This window comes from Somniosus microcephalus, chromosome 31 (assembly GCF_052327205.1).
Source record: "Somniosus microcephalus isolate GS21.2 chromosome 31, FLI_Smic_1.0, whole genome shotgun sequence".
In the NCBI taxonomy this organism is placed as follows: domain Eukaryota; kingdom Metazoa; phylum Chordata; class Chondrichthyes; order Squaliformes; family Somniosidae; genus Somniosus; species Somniosus microcephalus.
Genome location: NC_141017.1, coordinates 24,334,874 through 24,354,748, shown reverse-complemented (window position 1 = coordinate 24,354,748; position 19,875 = coordinate 24,334,874). Strand labels below are relative to the sequence as shown.

General features: G+C 48.7%; 1 protein-coding gene across 1 annotated transcript in view; it reads left to right on the top strand.

Moving 5' to 3' along the window:
• LOC147097650 (phospholipid phosphatase 3-like) overlaps nucleotides 1-19,875 on the top strand; it is a 92,922-nt gene that overhangs the window by 65,978 nt on the left and 7,069 nt on the right. The window contains exon 5 of the mRNA XM_085971640.1: nucleotides 11,531-11,707. Within this exon, the coding sequence (XP_085827766.1) occupies nucleotides 11,531-11,707 (177 nt within the window). The remainder of the gene's footprint in view (nucleotides 1-11,530; nucleotides 11,708-19,875) is intronic.

Below are 19,875 nucleotides of genomic sequence, written 5' to 3'. Positions count from 1 at the left end.
ACGATTTCTCCCCAGACAAATTCTGCCTATTCATCAGGACAGCGGGTGATTGGAAGCCACACAAAATAAGTCCAGTAACATGTTGCAGCTGGTGCGCTGATCTGTTTATTCTCAGTGATCCATGTGCAGTTTTCTTAAACCAGAAGATAAATATTGAATTGGGCGTTGAAGGTGGCTGCTCTCCGAGTACCCGCGTTCCGAATGTTGGGAGGACCAGCTGTTCCTTTGGCATTTTAAACGCAGCATCGCAAGTTGTGCTGCTCTTGGACAGGCGCAGTGAGCCTTGCCAAAATCAGTACACTTACCGACTCCCAGTTTCCAAACTGCATGCAACATGATTCCGCTCCCTCCGTAGCTGCATTTTAAGCATCGCGTACAAGCACGACTGGGGAAGGCTTGCATGCACGCTGTGCCGCCAACGCAACAGTTTCGGGCAGAACTGAAATAAAATTTAGTCCCGGTCGCACATCCTCGCCTTCATTTTAAGGATTTTTCAATGTAGCCAACTCTGCCCCATCAGCAGTCTACATTTAAGGAGCTAAGCCCCTCGTCATGTGTGATTTAAGTGTATATAAAAGAAAGACTTGCATTTCTATAGCGCCTTTCACGACCACCGGACACCTCAAAGCGCTTTACAGCCAATGAAGTGCTTTTTGAAGTGTTGTAATGTAGGAAACGCAGCAGCCAATTTGCGCACAGCAAGCTCCCACAAACAGCCATGTGATAACGACCAGATAATCTGTTTAGTGATGTTAATTGAGAGATAAATATTGGCCAGCACACCGGGGATAACTCCCCTGCTCTTCTTCGAAATAGTGCCGTGGGATCTTTTACATCCACCTGAGAGAGCAGACGGGGCCTCGGTTTAACATCTCATCCGAAAGACGGCACCACTGACAGTGCGGCGCTCCCTCAGCACTGCACTGGGAGTGTCAGCCTAGATTCTGTGCTCAAGTCTCTGGCGTGGGGACTTCGAACCCACGACCTTCTGACTCGGAGATAGGGGTGCCACCAGCTGAGCCACAGCTGACACTGTGGAGTCCGTGTGGAGCAGGAATTCTACACGAGGGCGAAACACCTTTGGTTTATTCCTGTTTTAATACAGTTGAGAATTACCGAGGGCAGTGAGCTACTCTACAGGGTACAGCAATCTGCACAGCTGCACATGCTGTACCTCGATGTGTAACGGAGGAGCCTGCCACTGGATGTGACTTTGATTAACTTAATTCCACTTCAAGCTTGGCACACTCCCTACAGCCACACACCCGACGAGCTTGGCTTTTAGTGATGCAATGCAGAAGCATTTCTCTCTGCACTCCCCACTTCCTGTCTGCTCACAGCCTCTGATCAGTTCCAGTCAATCGTCTTTGCGTGCGTTTCATTTTACAGGAAAGAATTAGCTGGAAATTCCATGTTGTACACACAATCTGTGCCTTTTGATCACTTTTCTCAAATGCTGACCTATTGTCAGCACTGGGGTGCTTCTCCAAATTGCTGATGCTTCCAAGATACTAAACCTTTACCCTTTTGGAGGGTGTATTGTACCTTCTCAGCTTGTTGGGACCTCCAAACTAGGTAAACCCACAGTGCAGAAGTTCACATCATAAATATAGTTCAGGAAGGCCCTATGGCCCATCTTATCTCATCCAGGTCAAAGATTGCAGCCTCCCATCCGGTTTACTAACTGGATCGTTCTATACACAAGACCATTCAGTTCTCCCTTAGGGGAGTTCTCCCCGGTGTCCCAGCCAATATTTATCCCTCCATCAACTTCACTTAAACAGATTATCTGGTCATCATCACATTGCTGTTTGTGGCAGCTTGCTGTGCGCAAATTGGCTGCTGCGTTTCCTACATTACAGCCAATGAAGTGTAACATAGAAGATAGGAGTAGGCCATTCGGCCCTTCGAGCCTGCTCCGCCATTCAACGAGATCATGGCTGATCATCCAAACCCTAGCACCCGGTCCCTACACCGACAGCCATCCCACCCAAGCCCTATCCCCGTAACCCCGCGTATTTAATCCCCCCTAACACTAAGGGCCTATTTTTTTATCATGGCCAATCAACCTAACCCGCACACCTTTGGACTGTGGGAGGAAACCAGAGCACCCGGAGGAAACCCACGCAAACACGGGGAGAATGCAAACTCCACACAGACAGTCACCCGAGGCCGGATTTGAACCCGGGTCCCTGGCACTGAGGCAACAGTGCTAACCACTATGCCACTAGTCACTGTTGTAAAGTGCTTTGGGACGTCCGGTGGTCATGAAAGGCTCTACATAAAGGCAAGCTTTTCTTTCTTTTCATAACTAAATTTGGCACTGCATCAGCCTTGGGTCTGTTACCTGCACCACCTCCATGTTTTCCTTGTGTATACATGATTAAAACTGTACACAATACTCTCGGTGCAATCCAGACAATGCAAGTACGATTTGGCAATATCACGCCACATTCTTTTCACTAATCACTTTGTTTATTGCTGTTCCAGAGTGATTAGAGATGTTAAGTGCTTAGGTGAAAGCTGTGGCTCAGTGGGTAGCGCACTCTCGCCGCTGAGTCAGAAGATTGTGGGTTCAAGTCCCGGCCCAGGGACTTGAGCAAATAGTCCAGACTAACACCTTTAGTGCAGTACTGAGGGAGCACTGCACTGTTGGAGGTGCCGCCTTCGAATGAGATATTGTTGCACCTTACAGATGGGCACAAAAGATCCCATGGCACGGGACTGAACTGGTGCCGTTAGATCAAAACTGCCGTAGAAACCAACACGTATGTTAAAACATACGGAGCTCAGAGCTCCGTGTGAAGCAACAAACCCTGTTGCTTAGCAACAGCTTCAAAACAGTCGGCGCAGCTTGCAAGCGTCTAGCTGAAGCTGTTGCTTAGCTACAGAGATGCTTGCAGAGCCAGGACTGGAGAAAAGAAGCAACGAAAAGAAAAAAAATTATCTGAACCGACTCCTGAATTTTGCCGGTAGATAGAGCTTTCCGGACATTTAACCTCCTGATAAACGATGTTTGTAGGAGCTTGCTGTGTGATTGGCTGCCGTGTTTCCTACATTATAACAGCACGGTGGCATAGTGGTTAGCACTGTTGCCTCACAGCGCCAGGGACCCGGGTTCAAATCCGGCCTCGGGCGACTGTCTGTGTGGAGTTTGCACATTCTCCCCGTGTTTGCGTGGGTTTCCTCCGGGTGCTCCGGTTTCCTCCCACAGTCCAAAGATGTGCGGGTTAGGTTGATTGGCTATGATAAATTGACCCTTCGTGTTAGGGGGATTAAATACGTGGGGTTACGGGGATAGGGTGGGATATGTGTTGGTGTAGGGGTTACGGGGATCGGGTGGGATATGTGTCGGTGCAGGCTCGATGGGCCGAAATGGCCTCTATCTGCACTGTGGGGTTTCTGTGATTCTGTGATAACAGTGACTACACTTTAAAAGTATTTAATCACGTCAGTTGGAACGATGTCTGTTGGAGAAGAGCAGCAAATCTGAGTGGAACTCTAAATCCATTTGAAGGTTGGGGAGCTGGACACATTTGGAACAGTTTGGATTTGGACTTTGGCCGGTTCTTCCTCTGGAAACTTGCAACTTCCTGCCAGGAAACAAAGCACACAAAAAAAGCCATCGAACAATCGCACAGGGAGCGAGGGGGTGCTTGAGCCCTCTGGTGCTACATATGATGTATAAAACTCAGTGGTTTAAGTCCAAAAGTTTCCAACTTTCCATCAAAATTGGAACCAATGCTAACGAGGACTTCTTGCTCGCATTCTGAGCTGCGGGCTGCTGGCCTTATGAATCCAACTCGGACATCTTTCCACGGGTGACGACATTCTGGCTGCTTTCTCCCTTGATGATTTTGTTTTGCACCGGTTCTTGCTCCACGCCAGGTATTGTGTTGCACGGTGCTGAGCTCAGTGAACGGTCACAGGACAACGCCGTGCGTTTGGCACCGTGCGCCTCGCTAGGGGAAGTCGTCAGTGGGAAACCTGAAGTAATTAAGCGAGCAGGAAGACGGCCAGTTGTCGCCACCCCTTCTCCTGAAGCGAAATGACAATGCTTCAAGCTGAACTTTGCCACAGAGCACAGACACACCCATCTGAACACTTGGCAGGCAATTGTGTTTATGAGGAAACTGTTGAAGTTTGTCGCTTTAAAAAAAAAAAAAAAAAAATAGGGTAGAGTTCCCCTTTAAATAGAGCAGCACTTCCCTTGCAAAACTAAACAGACTTTTCGAGCTATTTCTTTCCTCGCGCTCGCGCTCTCTGGATGTTGCTAAAAATTCATCGCTTTAGAAGCTGGTGTGAGGGTGGGGCTGGTGTGACCGGGCTTTGAAGTGTCAACCAAGCTCACTGTCGATCACGTACTGCTCGCTAGTGCCAGCACTCTGCTTCCTGCGGAGCTGAATCTGCTGCAGGAGAGACCTGGCCTGCGACTGAACGAGCCTGCTGCAGTCAGGAGGGATGGAGCTGGAAGGAAAAAGATCGGTTGCAAAATTTTGGAGTTTAAATTATAAAACGGCAGTGGGTCCTGGACAAACCAAATGGCCGCCTCCTAGGCTGAAATCCATTCCATTCCTCCGGCTTTACTGTGGCCTCCACCTTCACGGTTGCTTTTTACTGAGACTCTGTTCTCTGTTGCACTGCCTCTATTTCAGTTCCTGGTCTGCTCCCCCGCTGGGAATTTTTCACTCCGCACTGAGCAGGCTTTGATCTGCTCTTGCTGGATCCCCACCCCCGCTCGCTAGGTTCTGCTCCCTTACTGCCGAATGATTGCTGCTTTCCATTTGCTTCCCATGGCTGCGGACTCCACTCCTCCTCCAGAAGTCCTGAGTCATCCTGGGCTGGACAGGCTCGAGGTCCGACTGCTGCTCCTGGTCGCGTGTTCCTCATCTCCCTACAGCTGTTGCTCAGACCAGGTCCCTCATCTGCACTGATGCCGTGGATTTACCTTTTGCCCTCCCTGGCTCCCTGAACATCAGACCACTATTTGGTCCTTGTCTTCACTCCCACTTTTCCCCCCTCCTCTGTAAACGGAGTACCCTCTGGGACTGCCTGCAGGCGCATTATGGCTACTGCTCTGGACCTGACCCATTGCTTCGATCTCCCTTTTACTTTTCTCTTGGCCTCTCTCAGGCCCTTCTTTCTCTCCTGCGTCCTGTCGTCCACTCGTGTCCCCTTTCATTTCTCTCTCATCGGATGCTTTGCCCTCCCTGATCCCTACCCCGACCCACCGCTACTGCTTTCCTACTCTCCTGCTGCTGTCCCAGGTTGGAATCCTACTTGGATGAGCCCGCAGCTACCCTCTGTGCCCCTCGTGGAATTCTCTGAGGAGCCATTGAGGCACCGGTCGCTGTCTCCTTGCGAGTAGCTGTCCCATCTGCCTTTCTCACTGACCTTCTCACCCAGCACACCTGCAGACTACAAATGAGACTTGCATCAGCACGCCGCTCAGTACGTCACATGCAATCGGCTGCTTTGAACTGCAGCAGCCGTTTTACGCACAGCAAGATCCATCATCTACAAGGCACAAGTCAGGAGTGTGATGGAATACTCTCCACTTGCCTGGATGAGTGCAGCTCCAACAACACTCAAGAAGCTCGACACCATCCAGGACAAAGCAGCCCGCTTGATTGGCACCCCATCCACCACCTTAAACATTCACTCCCTCCACCACCGGCGCACCGTGGCTGCAGTGTGTACCATCTACAAGATGCACTGCAGCAACTCGCCAAGGCTTCTTCGGCAGCACCTCCCAAACCCGCGACCTCTTCCACCTAGAAGGACAAGGGCAGCGGACGCATGGGAAACACCACCACCTCCAAGTTCCCCTCCAAGTCACATGCACCGTCCTGACTTGGAAGTATATCGGCCGAACCTTCATCGTCACTGGGTCAAAATCCTGGAACTCCCTCCCTAACAGCACTGTGGGAGCACCTTCACCACACGGACTGCAGCGGTTCAAGAAGGCGGCTCGCCACCACCTTCTCGAGGGCAATTAGGGATGGGCAATAAATGCTGGCCTTGCCAGCGACGCCCGCATCCCATGAACGAATAAAAGACAAAATGCCACTAATATGGTTTTTGTGTTACTGGTTAAAGGAGGAATCTCGGCCAGGAGATCTGGGGAAAAACTCCTTATCATGAAATGTTCAGTATCTGCTGGGAAGGCAAGCAGGGTCTCCATATCTCCTCTGGAGAATGGCAACTCTGACTCTCACTAAGCACTGATCAAGCATCTGAGCCCCACTCTGACCTAAGCAGGTTGTCTAGACTGGCGCTTTCTCAATCCGAGGAGACTGAGGCATGAGCTCTATTCAGTCTGTACCTTCCGCAGACCAAGTACAATTCATCCTATTTTTTTGGCTTGCACTCCTGCTGTGTTGTATTTACCCAAAGGTTTATTGGCTTCATTAAAATAGAAGAATCCAAATGTATTTGTTCCTAATTATTATAGGTTAGCACAGCCTTGCTTGACCCCGGTTCATGCGTGAATTGGGTCTGTGGTGGAACCGTTGGTCAGGATCACGGCTTGCATGTCATCATGAAGCAGGCGGAGGATGGTGACAAACTTTTGAGGGCAGCCGAATTTGAGGAGGACACTCCATAATCCCTCACGATTGACGGTGTCGAAGGCCTTTGTGAGATCAAAAAAGGCCATGTACAGTGGTTGGTGCTGTTCCCTACATTTCTCTTGTAATTGACGTGCGGTGAAGATCATGTCCATTGTTCCCCTTAGTGGGCAGAATCCGCATTGCAACTCTGGGAGGAGCTCTTCGGCCACTGGGATAGGCGATTGAGGAGGATTCTTGCGATGACTTTCCCTGTGGCAGACAGCAGGGAAACTCCTCTGTAATTACTGCAATCGGACTTGTCACCTTTCTTGAAGATGGTCACAATTACAGCGTCTGAGATCCCCTGGCATGCTCTCCTCCTTCCAGATAAGAGAAATGAGTTCACGCAAGTAGTGCTTCTCCACCATGCTTTAGTGCCTCAGCAGAGATTCCATCTGCTCCTGAGGCCTTGTTTCTTCAGTTGTCGGATGGCCTTTTCAACCTCATGCCGGGCTGGTGGCGGGTAGCATGCTGTGGGATGGAGTTGAGGACACTTGCGTGAAAGACAGAGGTGCTCTACTCGGAGCTCTGGCACAGCAAGAGAGCCCCAGGTGGGCAGAAGAAATGCTTCAAGGATACCCTCAAAGCCTCCTTGATAAAGTGTAACAGCCCCACCGACACCTGGGAATCCTTGGCCCAAGACCGCACAAAGTGGAGGAGAAGCATCCGGGAAGGCGCCGAACACTTCGAGTCTCTTCGCCGGGAAAAAGCGGAAACCAAGTGCAGGCAGTGCAAGGAGCGCACGTCAACCCAAGCACCCCACCCACCCGCCCCTTCAACCACCATCTGCCCCACCTGTGAGAGACTGTAGGTCCCGCATTGGACTCATCAGTCACCTAAGAACTCATTTTTAATGTGGAAGCAAGTCATCCTCGGTTCCGAGGGACTGCCTAAGAAGAACTGATATGATTGGTGAGTGGGACTTGGTGCAGGATTGGATACAGGTGGCAGACTTTTGGATGAACTGAAGTGTACAGAGCATGGCGATAGAAGGCCAGTCAGTCGAGCAATGTTCCCTCTAAGCTGCGCACATCAACCTTGAAGGTACTGCGCAGGCCACTCACGAGCTCTCAAAGAACGCGCAGCCACGCAAATTTTTTTTTTTTTTTTTTTTTTTTTTAAAAAGGTATCCCGCACTGAAAAAACTGGCCACGCACAACACAATTTTAGAAAGAAAGAAAGACTTGCATTTCTGTAGCACCTTTCATGACCACCGGACGTCTCAAAGCGCTTTACAGACAACGAAGTACTTTTGAAGTGGAGTCACTGTTGTAATGTGGGAAACGCGGCAGCCAATTTGCGCACAGCAAGATCCCACAAACAGCAATGTGATAATGACCAGAAAATCTGTTTTAGTGATGTTGATTGAGGGATAAATATTGGTGAGGACACCGGGTAATAACTCATAGCGCCATGGGATCTTTTACATCCACCTGAGAGAGAGCAGACGGGGCCTCAGTTTAATGTCTCATCCGAAAGTGCAGCACTCCCTCAGCACTGCACTGGAGTGTCAGCCTAACTTTTTGTGCTCAAGTCCCTGCAGTGGGACTTGAACCCACAACCTTCTGACTCAGAGACGAGTGTGCTCCCACTGAGCCACAGCTGACACTGTGGCTGACTAGAGGGAACCTTGCAGGAGAGCATTTCCTTCTCGGTCACAAAAGCTAACACTGCCCCATATATTTGAGGGAAACATCACTGGGGATCATGGGGAACTCTAACTTATCCTGGGGGTGGGGGTAATAATTAACTCCCCCCTCTTTACTTCATAAACATTACGGGGATATAATGCATCTATAAGCCATAAATCAGACCGTAGGCATGAACAATTTCACACCAATAAAATCCCACACAGTAAAGGTGGACTATGAATTTAACATTACACTTCTAAGCATCTGTTAGTTTTGAACTCTGGGGGATATCGTTCCAACAAATGAGAGAACCAAAGATCTCTCGCCAAGAACATTTCCCTGCTCACTGTATAAAGAGGACACGTGCGTCATAATTCATAAATCAAAATGCACTTTGAAATTAGCGTTGCCCCGTCAAAGCCGTTCTGTGTTTTCCTGGTCTCTGAAGCCATCTCTTTACATCTACACTTCGAAAACATGGGTCGCCAGTAAAAATGTTTCAGATTCCCCAGAGTTATTCCAGCGTGACCTTTAAACTCAGGGACACACGGGCTGGTGAAAGTGGCTCGAGTCCTAGTTATAAAAGTGATCTGTGGAAAGCAGACATTTTCTGGTTATCTGAGGCCATGATACCGTCGAGGGGCTTGCATGTCACTGACAGTTTATGACCGCAGACTTATCTGGAGTTTACCATGGATTTTCTGCGTGGATGAGAGATTGGGGCGGGGGAGGGGAGGGGGAAAAGCGAAGGAAAACACAGAGCAGAAAAAAGAGGAACTTTTGTTGTTACGAAGCGATTCTAAACCCTGTACAGATTTTTTTTGGCTCGTGCTGTGAGATAGTTACCCAAAGGTTTCATTCACACAGCAGAGGAATTTCATACAATCTTATTTGTTCCTAATATTGTACAGCATGGTTTCAGGATATTTCTTTCCTTATTTTTCAAAATAAACTAGATATTTTCTGACCAGCAAATGACCTGCTGCGCTTTTTGATGTTGGCCTAGGCTTCCTGATCGGAATGCCAGTGATAACCTATACCGTTTGGAGTTCTCGGCCGTTCAGTCCCGGGAAGTAATACTTCATAAACGGTTAACAGTATTTCCAGCATCGCACACCAGGATTAATTTCCAGCAAGTCCTTCTTCTAAGGCTGTCCCTCGGAACCGAGGATGACTTGCTTCCACATTAAGAATGAGTTCGCAGGTGACTGATGAGTCCACTGTGGGACCTACAGTCTCTGTCTCTTCAGGTGGGGCAGGCGGTGGTTGAAGGGGTGGGTGGGTGGGGTGCTTGGGTTGACGTGCGCTCCTTGCGCTGCCTGCGCTTGGCTTCCGCTTGCTCCCGGCGAAGAGACTCAAGGTGTTCGGCACCTTCCCGGATGCTTCTCCTCCACTTTGTGCGGTCTTGGGCCAGGGATTCCCAGGTGTCGGTGGAGATGTTGCATTTTTTCCAAGGAGGCTTTGAGGGTGTGTCCTTGAAGCATTTCCTCTGCCCACCTGGGGCTCTCTTGCCGTGCCGGAGCTCCGAGTAGAGCGCTTGTTTTGGGAGTCTCGTATCGGGCATGCGGACAATGTGGCCCGTCCATCGGAGCTGATCGAGCGTGGTCAAAGCTTCGATGCTGGGGATGTTGGCCTGAGCGAGAACACTGACGTCGGTGCGCCTATCCTGCCAATAAACTGCTGGGAAAGGCAGTAACGAGGAACATTTTAACAGAAACAGAAGGGAGAAGGCAAACTTCAAGGTCCTGCTGAGAAAGGGTTGAGACTTGCATCGTCGCGACGCTCAGTGCAGCAGCCATTTTGCACACAGCAAGATGCCAAAGATTTAGGTTTTTTTTTTGAGTTGCTGGTTGAGGGAGGGATCTCGGCCAGGAGATCTGGAGAAACTCGTTATCGTGAAATGTTCAGTAGCTGCTGGGAAGGCAAACGTGGTCTCAATTTCGGATCTCATCTGGAGGGTGGCATCTCTGACTCTCGCCAAAGCACTCGAGTGACTGAACCCCACTCCAGCACTTAAGCAGGTAGTCTAGACTGACACTTTCTCAATCCGAGGAGACTGAGCCATGCGCTCTGTCCAGCCTGCACCTTCCACACACCAAGGACAATTTATCCCATCATATATCTCCTATGGGAAGGTTCTATATGAATCCTCCCTGATCCCAAAGGGAATCAGACACAACTCCAGAGCATTAGGGAGATTTAATTGAGGTGTATAAAATTCTGAGGGTCCTAGATAGAGTGGATAGGAAGGACCTATTTCCCTTAGCAGAGAGGTCAATAACCAGGGGGCAGAGATTTAAAGTAATTGGTAGAAGGATTAGAGGGGAATTGAGAACTTTTTTCACCCAGAAGGTGGTGGGGGTCTGGAACTCACTGCCTGAAAGGGCGGTAGAGGCAGAAACCCTCATCACATTTAAAAAGTACTTGGATATGCGCTTGAAGTGCCGTAACCGACAGGGCTACAGACCAAGAGCTGGAAAGTGGGATTAGGCTGGATCGCTCTCTTGCAGCTGGCACAGACACGATGGGCCTAATGGCCCCTTTTTGTGCCATAGAAACATAGAAGATAGGAGCAGGAGTAGGCCATTCGGCCCCTCGAGCCTGCTCCGCCATTCAATGAGATCATGGCTGATCATCCAAATTCAGTACCCTGTCCCTGCTTTCTCCCCATATCCCTTGATCCCTTTAGCCTTAAGAAATATATCTAACTCCTGCCTGAATATATTTAATGAATTGGCCTCAACTGCCTTCTGCGGTAGAGAATTCCACAGGTTCACCACTCTCTGGGTGAAGAAATTCCTCCTCATCTCAGCCATAAATTTCTCTGATTCATCCATCTTGACACTTAGTGTGTGAGTGTTTAACGTCCCATCCGAAAGATGGCACGTCTGACAGTGCGGCACTCCCTCAGCACTGCTCTGGAGTGTCAGCCTACATTCTTGTGCTCAAGCCCCTGGAGTGGGACTTGAACCCGCGACCTTCTGACTCGGAGGCGGGCGTGCTACCAACTGAGTTACAACTGACATTTTTTGTACATGGTCCCTGGGAGTGCATTAGTATTGACAGGCGATTCCTAGGTTAGTACTTGTATGGGATCCCAGGAAGTGTGTTAATATTTGTAGATGGACCCTAGGAGTACATTAATAATTGGAGGGGATCCCTGTGTTGGTATGAGTGGCTATCTGCCCTGGAAAAAGTTTATGAGCACTGCACTAAAATGTCTGCCATCATCACAGGAAAGATTGCAGCTTTGAAGGTTGTATTTAAAAATACTTTTTCTTTCCCCAGTTTTATCTGGAAGCCCGGTTTACTTGGAAGGGAGCACGGCTGCTGAGACCTCTCCTCCAGTCGCTGTTGATCATGATGGCACTCTACACCGGACTCTCCCGTGTGTCTGACTACAGGCACCACCCATCAGACGTCCTGGTGGGGTTCCTGCAGGGAGCGTTAATCGCCTACTGGGTTGTAAGTCATTTTTTTTTCCTTCTAATTGTAACGAGTAAAGTGGGTGGGAGGGGCACTTTTGTCATCGGCACGCCTGGGCTCGAGAGAGAGAGAGGAAAAATATTAGCCCCAGTTCCTTGTACCAGTTGGTACTCGGTGAGTCTTGATGGAAACTCTGTTAGCTGTTGGCTGAGGACAAGATCAGACTCATCCATGATGCCCTTTGATTGAATACTTTGCTGGCACTCATTGAGTGGACTCTTGGGGGGGCGGGGGGGGGGGTGAAATTGGCTCGCACCCCCTTTGGGGCGCCCCGAAAATGTTAGCACCCCCCACACCCAAAATTCAATGGTGGCGCCCCAAGCAGGAGGCTACTGGAAGCGCTCCCCCTCCCTCTTGGGGCGCTCCCATTGAATATCGCCGCGCTACGTACAGCAGCGCCACGAGCGTCAGCACGTAGCTCCGCGGTACTGCAGGCCTCCCTCCCCTGCTGGACCACCGGATCGCGGCCGGCACCCCGCAGGAGGAGGTCAGAGGGGGCCGATGCTGGTAGGTGGGCCCAAAACAAAATGGCCGCCCGGCACCTGCCCTTTAATTAGCGACGCCCCGGCCGCAGAAACACGCCCCCCCCCCCCCCCCCCCCCCCGATCCTGTCTGACGTAGTGTCCGGCGGCAGGTCAGGGGGCGTGAGCCAAGTTTGCGGCTGGGGCGCTGCGCACGGCGATGACTTCATCGCCGCGGGGCGCTACCACCGCCACTAACCTCCCGCTGAATTTCGCGGGAGGCGTTAGCGGGGCCGCGCCCGGGCGCTAGTTGCTTTGGGAGGCACAAAGCAACTGAATTTTTTCCCCCCCTCAAACTTGAATGTTTGGGCCGAATTTTAACCCCCAAAAACAGGTGGGTTTAACGGAGGCGGGAGAAGGAGCAGACCGCCAACGAATGCTCCTGCTAAGGTGCGCGGCCGCGCAAGATCCTTTAAGGTCCCGCACAAGCCACTCACTGGCTTTTATACCGTAAATACCGCGCATGCGCCGAAATTTAAAGGGACCGCACATTAAAACAATCAGGCCGCACAGCTTACAGGGAACAGAGCAGCCAATTAGCTCCCAGAAGGCGGGTTGGCCAATTAAATATTGTAATGAGGCAGACAGCATCTGATTTAACCTGCTTGGCAGGTTTAACCCTGGCCAGCCGGGTTTCCCAGAAGAATGATTCCCAATTTAGCCGAGAATGCTTCACTGAGAATGACTGGTGAAATCCTGAGCGAGCTGCCAAATGGAACACCTTCAGCTCCCGCTCCGGGAGGACTGGGTGCAGACTGAGGGGATGAAATTAAACCACTTTTTGATAACCGCCGTTGTACAATTACAGGCATACGAAGGAGATTGATTTGGACAAATGATTGTGGTGAAGGATACAAATCCCAGGGGACACCAATTAACCATGAATAATTTAGGCGTAATGGAAGTCAGGCAGAACTCTTTCACGAACAGGGTAATCGAGTTGTGGAATAAGTTACTGGGGATGGTCGATGAAGTGGGCAGTATGAATGGATTTGAGAAGCAATTAAATGTTTCTGGAGGGGCAAGGGATTGAGGGAAATGGCAAAAAGGTGGGTACATCGGATATACGGCACAGAAACAGGCCATTCGGCCCAACCAGTCCATGCCGGTGTTTATGCTCCACTTGAGCCTCCTCCCGTCTTTCCTCATCTAACTATCAGCGTAACCCTCGATTCCCTTCTCCCTCATGTGCTTGTCTAGCCTCCCCTTAAATGTATCTATACTATTCGCTTCAACCACTCCCTGTGGTAGCGAGTTCCACATTCTCACCACTCTCTGGGTAAAGAAGCTTCTTCTGAATTCCCTATTGGATTTCTTGTTGACTATCTTATATTGATGGCCTCTAATTATTGCTCTTCCCCACAATTGGAAACACTCTCTCTGTATCCACACTATCAAAACCTTTCATAATTTTATAGTTCGATCACCCCTCAGCCTTCTGGAGGGTTGGTTTATATTGGGGACAGGGTGGTCGGTCAAATGGCCTTTGCCTGTTCCTATAAATTCTTCTTCTTGAATATCATGTGAGAGCTGCACACTATTGAGACAGAGATTTCCACCGTCTGACCAGAAAACACAGATCATTTATTATCGAAACGTTGATTGCAGATTCTCTGTCTCGGATAGTTTTTCATGCTCCCCAATGTCGGCTCCTCTGATGTGTGCACCTCCCCTAGTTCATAATGCACAGGAATGGACGGTGAGACGGAGAGCGCTATACAAGAGTGCACATAAGTGAATTATTACCTGTGGCCTTTTCTTCATTGGAGATGCCCATTGTTCCTCACAGTCCATCTCCTCTAACTCTTGGTGGCACTCTGTGCTCATTCCTGTGACCTTCACACAATGGCTGTTCCTTCCTGCCATAATGACCTTGTTTATGGTGTAAAATGTTGGCCTGACTCCACCCGTTATTCTGTATTGATTCCTCAAACCACATCCCTACGGCAGATGGAATGCCAGTGACTGGTAGAAGCTTCTTAGAAAACGTATTCACCAAATACGCACCACATTTAGGGAACTAATGCGCAGGGGGCAAAATCAGGGCAGGTTACAAATCATGTTTTGAGTGTTGCTATAACCGAAAAATATTAGGACCGAAATTAATGGCTTCAGTCTGTAGCTGTGAAGAGGAAATAAAGGGTTTGGTATTTTACTCTTGGGCATTGTTGGACTGTGGAACCAAATTGAGTAAGGATATTTTCTGAGGGTGGAATCTTATTTTCATTGGTGTGACATATTACCTTCAGGGACCATACCTACAGAAGGGCTCTACCTCAGTTAGGCCCCATCTCTAGATCTGCGTCTAACATTTTTTCTCTCTCTCTCTCTCTCTCTCTCTGCATCTCTCTCGCTGTCACTTAAATGACCGCACATTCTGTCACTCATCACTGGCTGTAACCTGTTATCCCTCTCTCTCACTCTATGTACTCTATCTCATTATTTGTATCTCTGGTTGGAGCACTGACCTGCACCTTTAGCACAAGCATTGTAACTCCTTGAACTCGTATGAAACTACATTACACCACACAGACATGCTCTCACACATGCATACATGTGCGCATGCACTCTCGCGCACAATTGCACATTCTCTCGCAGATGTGCACGCACAGACGTGCACACACAGACGTACACGCACAGCCACATCCCTGGGCAGACACACACACAACCATACTCTTTCTCATACAGCGATACACACGCACATTCTCTCTGATGCAATCTCACGCACACAGATTTATACACACGCAGCGACTTTCCCTCGCACGCACATTCGGACACACTCTCGCATTCAGACTCTTTCTCATTTTCACATGAAGGCAGGACTTTATTTTTCCCTCTCTTCTGTCAAAGACTAAAGATAGGAATAAAAGTATATCAGGCCATAATAGTTTTCAGTAAAGCAAGAAAACCTCTTAACAAATACAGTGGAAAATATGGAGCGAGCTGCTATCTTTGATTATACTGATAGTATAACTGGAGAGACGCTGGCATTTAGCAGGTTTCGATAAGTGTAGATATTACAGCCTGAAATTAAAAGGCTTGTCACTTGACAATTACATAACAATGACTCAATTCTTTGCAGAAACTAAACCTCATGGTTTCTGATTACGAGTAACTATTTCAGACTAGGAATATTGGGAAAAACCTTCTTCACTCTTTCCTGCTTTACACTGAACCTTACTTGACCTTGCTGCATGCCCAGACTGATTTGGAAATAGGATTATTGCTACAATCGGTGTAAAACAGCTGCGGCCTCTCAGCAAAGCCTGAAACCATTGGGACTGGCAGTGAAAATGTCCTCTCTCTCTCTCTCTGACAGTCCCTCGGGACCGAGGATGACTTGCTTCCACGTTAAAAAATTAGTTCTCGGGTGACTGATGAGTCCAATGCGGGACCTACAGTCTCCGTCACAGGTGGGGCAGACGGTGGTTGAAGGGCGGGTGGGCGAAGAGACTCGAGGTGTTCGGCGCCGTCCCGGATGCTTCTCCTCCACTTTGTGCGGTCTTGGGCCGGGAATTCCCAGGTGTCGGTGGGGATGTTGCACTTTTTTCAAGGAGGCTTTGAGGGTGCCCTTGAAGCGTTTCCTCGGCCCACCTGGGGCTCTCTCTGCAAATGTCCCCTTTAATATCTTGCACAACAGACTCCAAGGGAATGAGTTAGTGCTAGAGAAGGTGGGTGCCGTTAAAGAAGGGTTCCCACCTACTGTTGCTGGGATAGGATCCCGGGTTCGCCAACCATTTTCCAGTACCTCGGCCAAGCAGCCATTTTGAACATAACCTAGACCGTGAGTGTGAGCAATGGAGGGGGGGGGCGGGGAGAGATAACGCAGCCAAGTCCAATTCCGGTCCTCGGTCAGCATCATGCACACATGCGCGCGCACTTTTCCAGCGGGGTCTTTGAATAGTGATCAAGAGCAGGGGTATTTTTCTCCGTAGCCCAGGGTGCGGAGGGCAGTTGTAGCATCTCGCCAGGTTGGGAGAGGGAACAAAATGTAAGCCGGGCCGTTCCCATGGGATGGGTTCATTCACTGGTGTATCCGTGCGGGATTAAACTTGGCGGGTTGTCGACCGCCAGCATTGGCATTCTACAGGAAGTCAATAGTTGATGTCCTTTTATTTTTCTTGGCCCAAGATGGTGTTCCCTGTGCTTCATCCAATGGTCTGCAAAATTCACCCAAAGTAGGCAGAAAAGTTTGACCAGTAGTCAAAGCTGGTATTCTGACTTCTAACCATCTGTATTAGAACGCTAATACTCTTGTCATTGCACTGCGGGCTGCCTAACTGATTGACAGATAGAATTGGAAGTTGACAGAATTGGAAGTTTAAGACTCACGGTAACAAAGGAAGGCTGAGGCGCAAGGTCAGGATAACAGAAAAAAATTGTTCATTTGTTTTTCGCACAATATTTGGGAGTATTTGTTGTCGGTGGGTAATGTGAGAATAATCCGTTCTCCAGAATTGTTGACCAAATGGCTATAACGTCTTGTGCAGAAATTGGAAGCACAGCAATTTTTTTCACGCGTGCTGTTTAACGGGGCCACAGATCCGTGAAGAATGCAGACTCCAGGCTGACGCTGGTGTCCAACAGTGCGCTGCATGGGCAGAATTCAGGGTGTTTTCATCACGCTTGTTTAGTGCAGCAGAGACTGTAGCTGTCTGTATTGGCCACCATAGTGAAATGGATTGACTGTGTGTGTGTGTGTGCGTGTGCATGTGCGTAGCTTTAACGTCCTCCACAGGTTGATTTTTGGTCTCGTTGCATTGACCGGGTTTTGCTGTGGGCTTCATACTGGAGTTTCTTGAGGTTCAACATCAAAAGTGCACTTCCAGAGGACAACAGAGAGCTTGTTGTGCTATCAGCGGCTAGCAGATTGCAACATTCTTTGGGATGAGATCTTTGCCTGGGGCCAACAAGACAGAGTTCAGTCGAGGGACGTGGCTGCTCTCAGTAATGTTTGCTCAAGGCATTTTATTTAATGTAATTTTGTAGTCGAAGTATCATAGGGTCAAAACTGAAACTCGAACTAACCTTCAGATAATTCACTTACATTTTAAATCCATTCATTTTCCTGGAACTTTTAAAGGAAAGAAATAGGCCGAAGATAATCTCCATAGGAGGCCTAAGTGGTTGGGATGCTGCTCTCCGACTGTATCCATCACTGTCTGTAAGTTAGACTAATAGCATCTATGATATTGTGAAGATCTACTTGTAGGAGGAGATAGGAGATAAAGCCCCATAAGATTAGCAGTTGGATATCTCGGACCAGGTAAGTTCCAGTTTCTAGCCCCAATCTATGCTGAGAGCTGATCTGTGCTGGGGCGGCAGTAACGGTGCTGCAGTTCACCACAGTGCCCCTGGATTGGGGTTTGGCAATCATCCCTGGTTTCCACCCTGATTGGCATCAAGTGACTTCTGCTGGGAAGTCTGCATGTATGGACGTCACCGGTGGATAGAATCCATCTCTGCCTCCATTGTTGAATAGCTCGTCAAGGTAGACATATGAATAATGTTAAGTTGGTTGAAGGCACAGAATGGTGCCTGGCATCTCTGGCCCATACCCCAATAAGGGGTCAATGCTTCAGGAGAGGAGTAAGTTGAGAGGGTTGTTCTTTGAGGAGCGATTGAATGGATTGGGCCTGTACTCCTGGAGTTTAGAAGAATGAGAGGTGATCTCATTGAAACACAAGATTCTGAGGGGGATTGACAGGGTAGATGCTGAGAGGTTGTTTCCCCTGGCTGGAGAGTCTAGAACTAGGGGGCACAGTCTCAGGATAAGGGGTTGGCCATTTAAGACTGAGATGAGGAATTTCTTCACTGAGGATTGTGAATACTTGGAATTCTCTGCCCCAGAGGGCTGTGAATGCTGAGTCTTTGAATATATTCAAGGCTGAAGTAGATAGATATTTGGACTCGAGGGATATCAAGGGCTATGGAGCTCGGGCAAAAAAGTGGAGTTGAGGTTGAAGATCAGCCATGATCTTATTGAATGTTGGAGCAGGCTTGAAGGACCGAATGGCCAACTCCTGCTCCTAATTTTTATGTTCTTATGTAAAAAAAAAATGAAAGGCCTATGGAGCATGGTTTATTAGCTCTGTTACAAAGTTGAAGTGAGTTAGTCAGTACCATGAGTAAGGTGTATGTATATCTTACCTATAGTTCCTCATTGTGGATCCTGTCTATGCTGCACAACAGGCAAGTAATTAAAATAACCTGAATTTGCTGTAAATATACATCCATTTTAAACAATACTACAGACTTGAGATTAGTTCCAGTGAACAGACAAGCCAGGGGTCTTTAGAGGTGAAAAAGGATGCTTCAGGGGGCACCTTATGGAAATGTGCAAGGTGTTCTCTAGCAATTGGAAAAGTAAACCCAGAAAAATACTCTGATACTTTTTTCATTGGGGGTTAGGATTCATCCCATTGAATTCCAGGTAACTCTCTACAAACAAGTGCTCCAACAGGTAGGGTGGTACTAGCTGGACAAGCTGTGAGAAGCATCTCTAGTAAGCTGCTTAAACTCCAGCAGTAGCCCTGTGCAGGGTTGAGGTACCCAAAGCCTTGGCTAGATAGAGTTCTCTGCAGCCAAGAGCGAGAGTCCCGTAGGCTGTGTTGCCTACCCGGTGCCAGGGTTAAGGACATCTCCTCTGGGCTGGAAAGAAACTTGCAGTGGGAGGGGGTGGATCCAGTCGTCGTGGTCCATGTTGGTACAAACGACATAGATAGGACTAGGAAGCCGGTTCTGTTAAAGGAGTATGAGCAGCTAGGGGTCAAATTAAAAAACAGAACCTCAAGGGTAATAATCTCTGGATTGTTACCTGGGCCACGAGCGAATTTGGCTAGGACAAATAAAATTAGAGAGTTAAATGCGTGGCTCAAAGACTGGTGTGGGAGAAATGGGTTTTGCTTCCTGGGACACTGGCACCAGTACTGGGGCAGGAGGGAGCTGTTCCGTTGGGACGGGCTTCACTTGGCCAGTGCTGGGACTAGAGTCCTGGCGGATCATATAACTAGGGCTGTAGAGAGGGCTTTAAACTAACTAGTGGGGGGGAGGTTCCTAGAGAACAAATAATAAAAATGACAACAGAGAAGGTCATAGACTTAGGTAGCAGTGGGGAAATTAAAAACCAGAGCATGTCAGGAAGGGGCAGAAGGTATGGAGTAAAAGGTAAAGTAATAAAAAGGGCAAAAGCAGGAACTAAGTGTCACAAAACACATTTGAAAGTTCTCTATCTGAATGCACGTAGCATTCGTAACAAAATAGACGAGTTAATGGCACAAATAGCTACATATGGGTATGATCTTGTGGCCATTACAGAAACATGGCTGCAGGGTGACAATGCCTGGGAATTAAACATACCAGGTTATTTAACAATCAGGAAGGACAGGCAGGAAGGAAGGGGAGGGGAGGTGGGGTGGCTATGTTAATAAAGGAAGGAATCACTGTAATACAGAGAAATGATATTGGGTCAAAAGATCAGGATAATGAAACAGTTTGGGTGGAGATAAGGAATAATAAGGGGAAAAAAACACTAGTGGGCGTAGTCTATAGGCCTCCGAACAGTCACAACTCGGTTGGACGGAGTATCAATCAGGAAATAGTTGAGGCTTGTAATAAGGGAACATC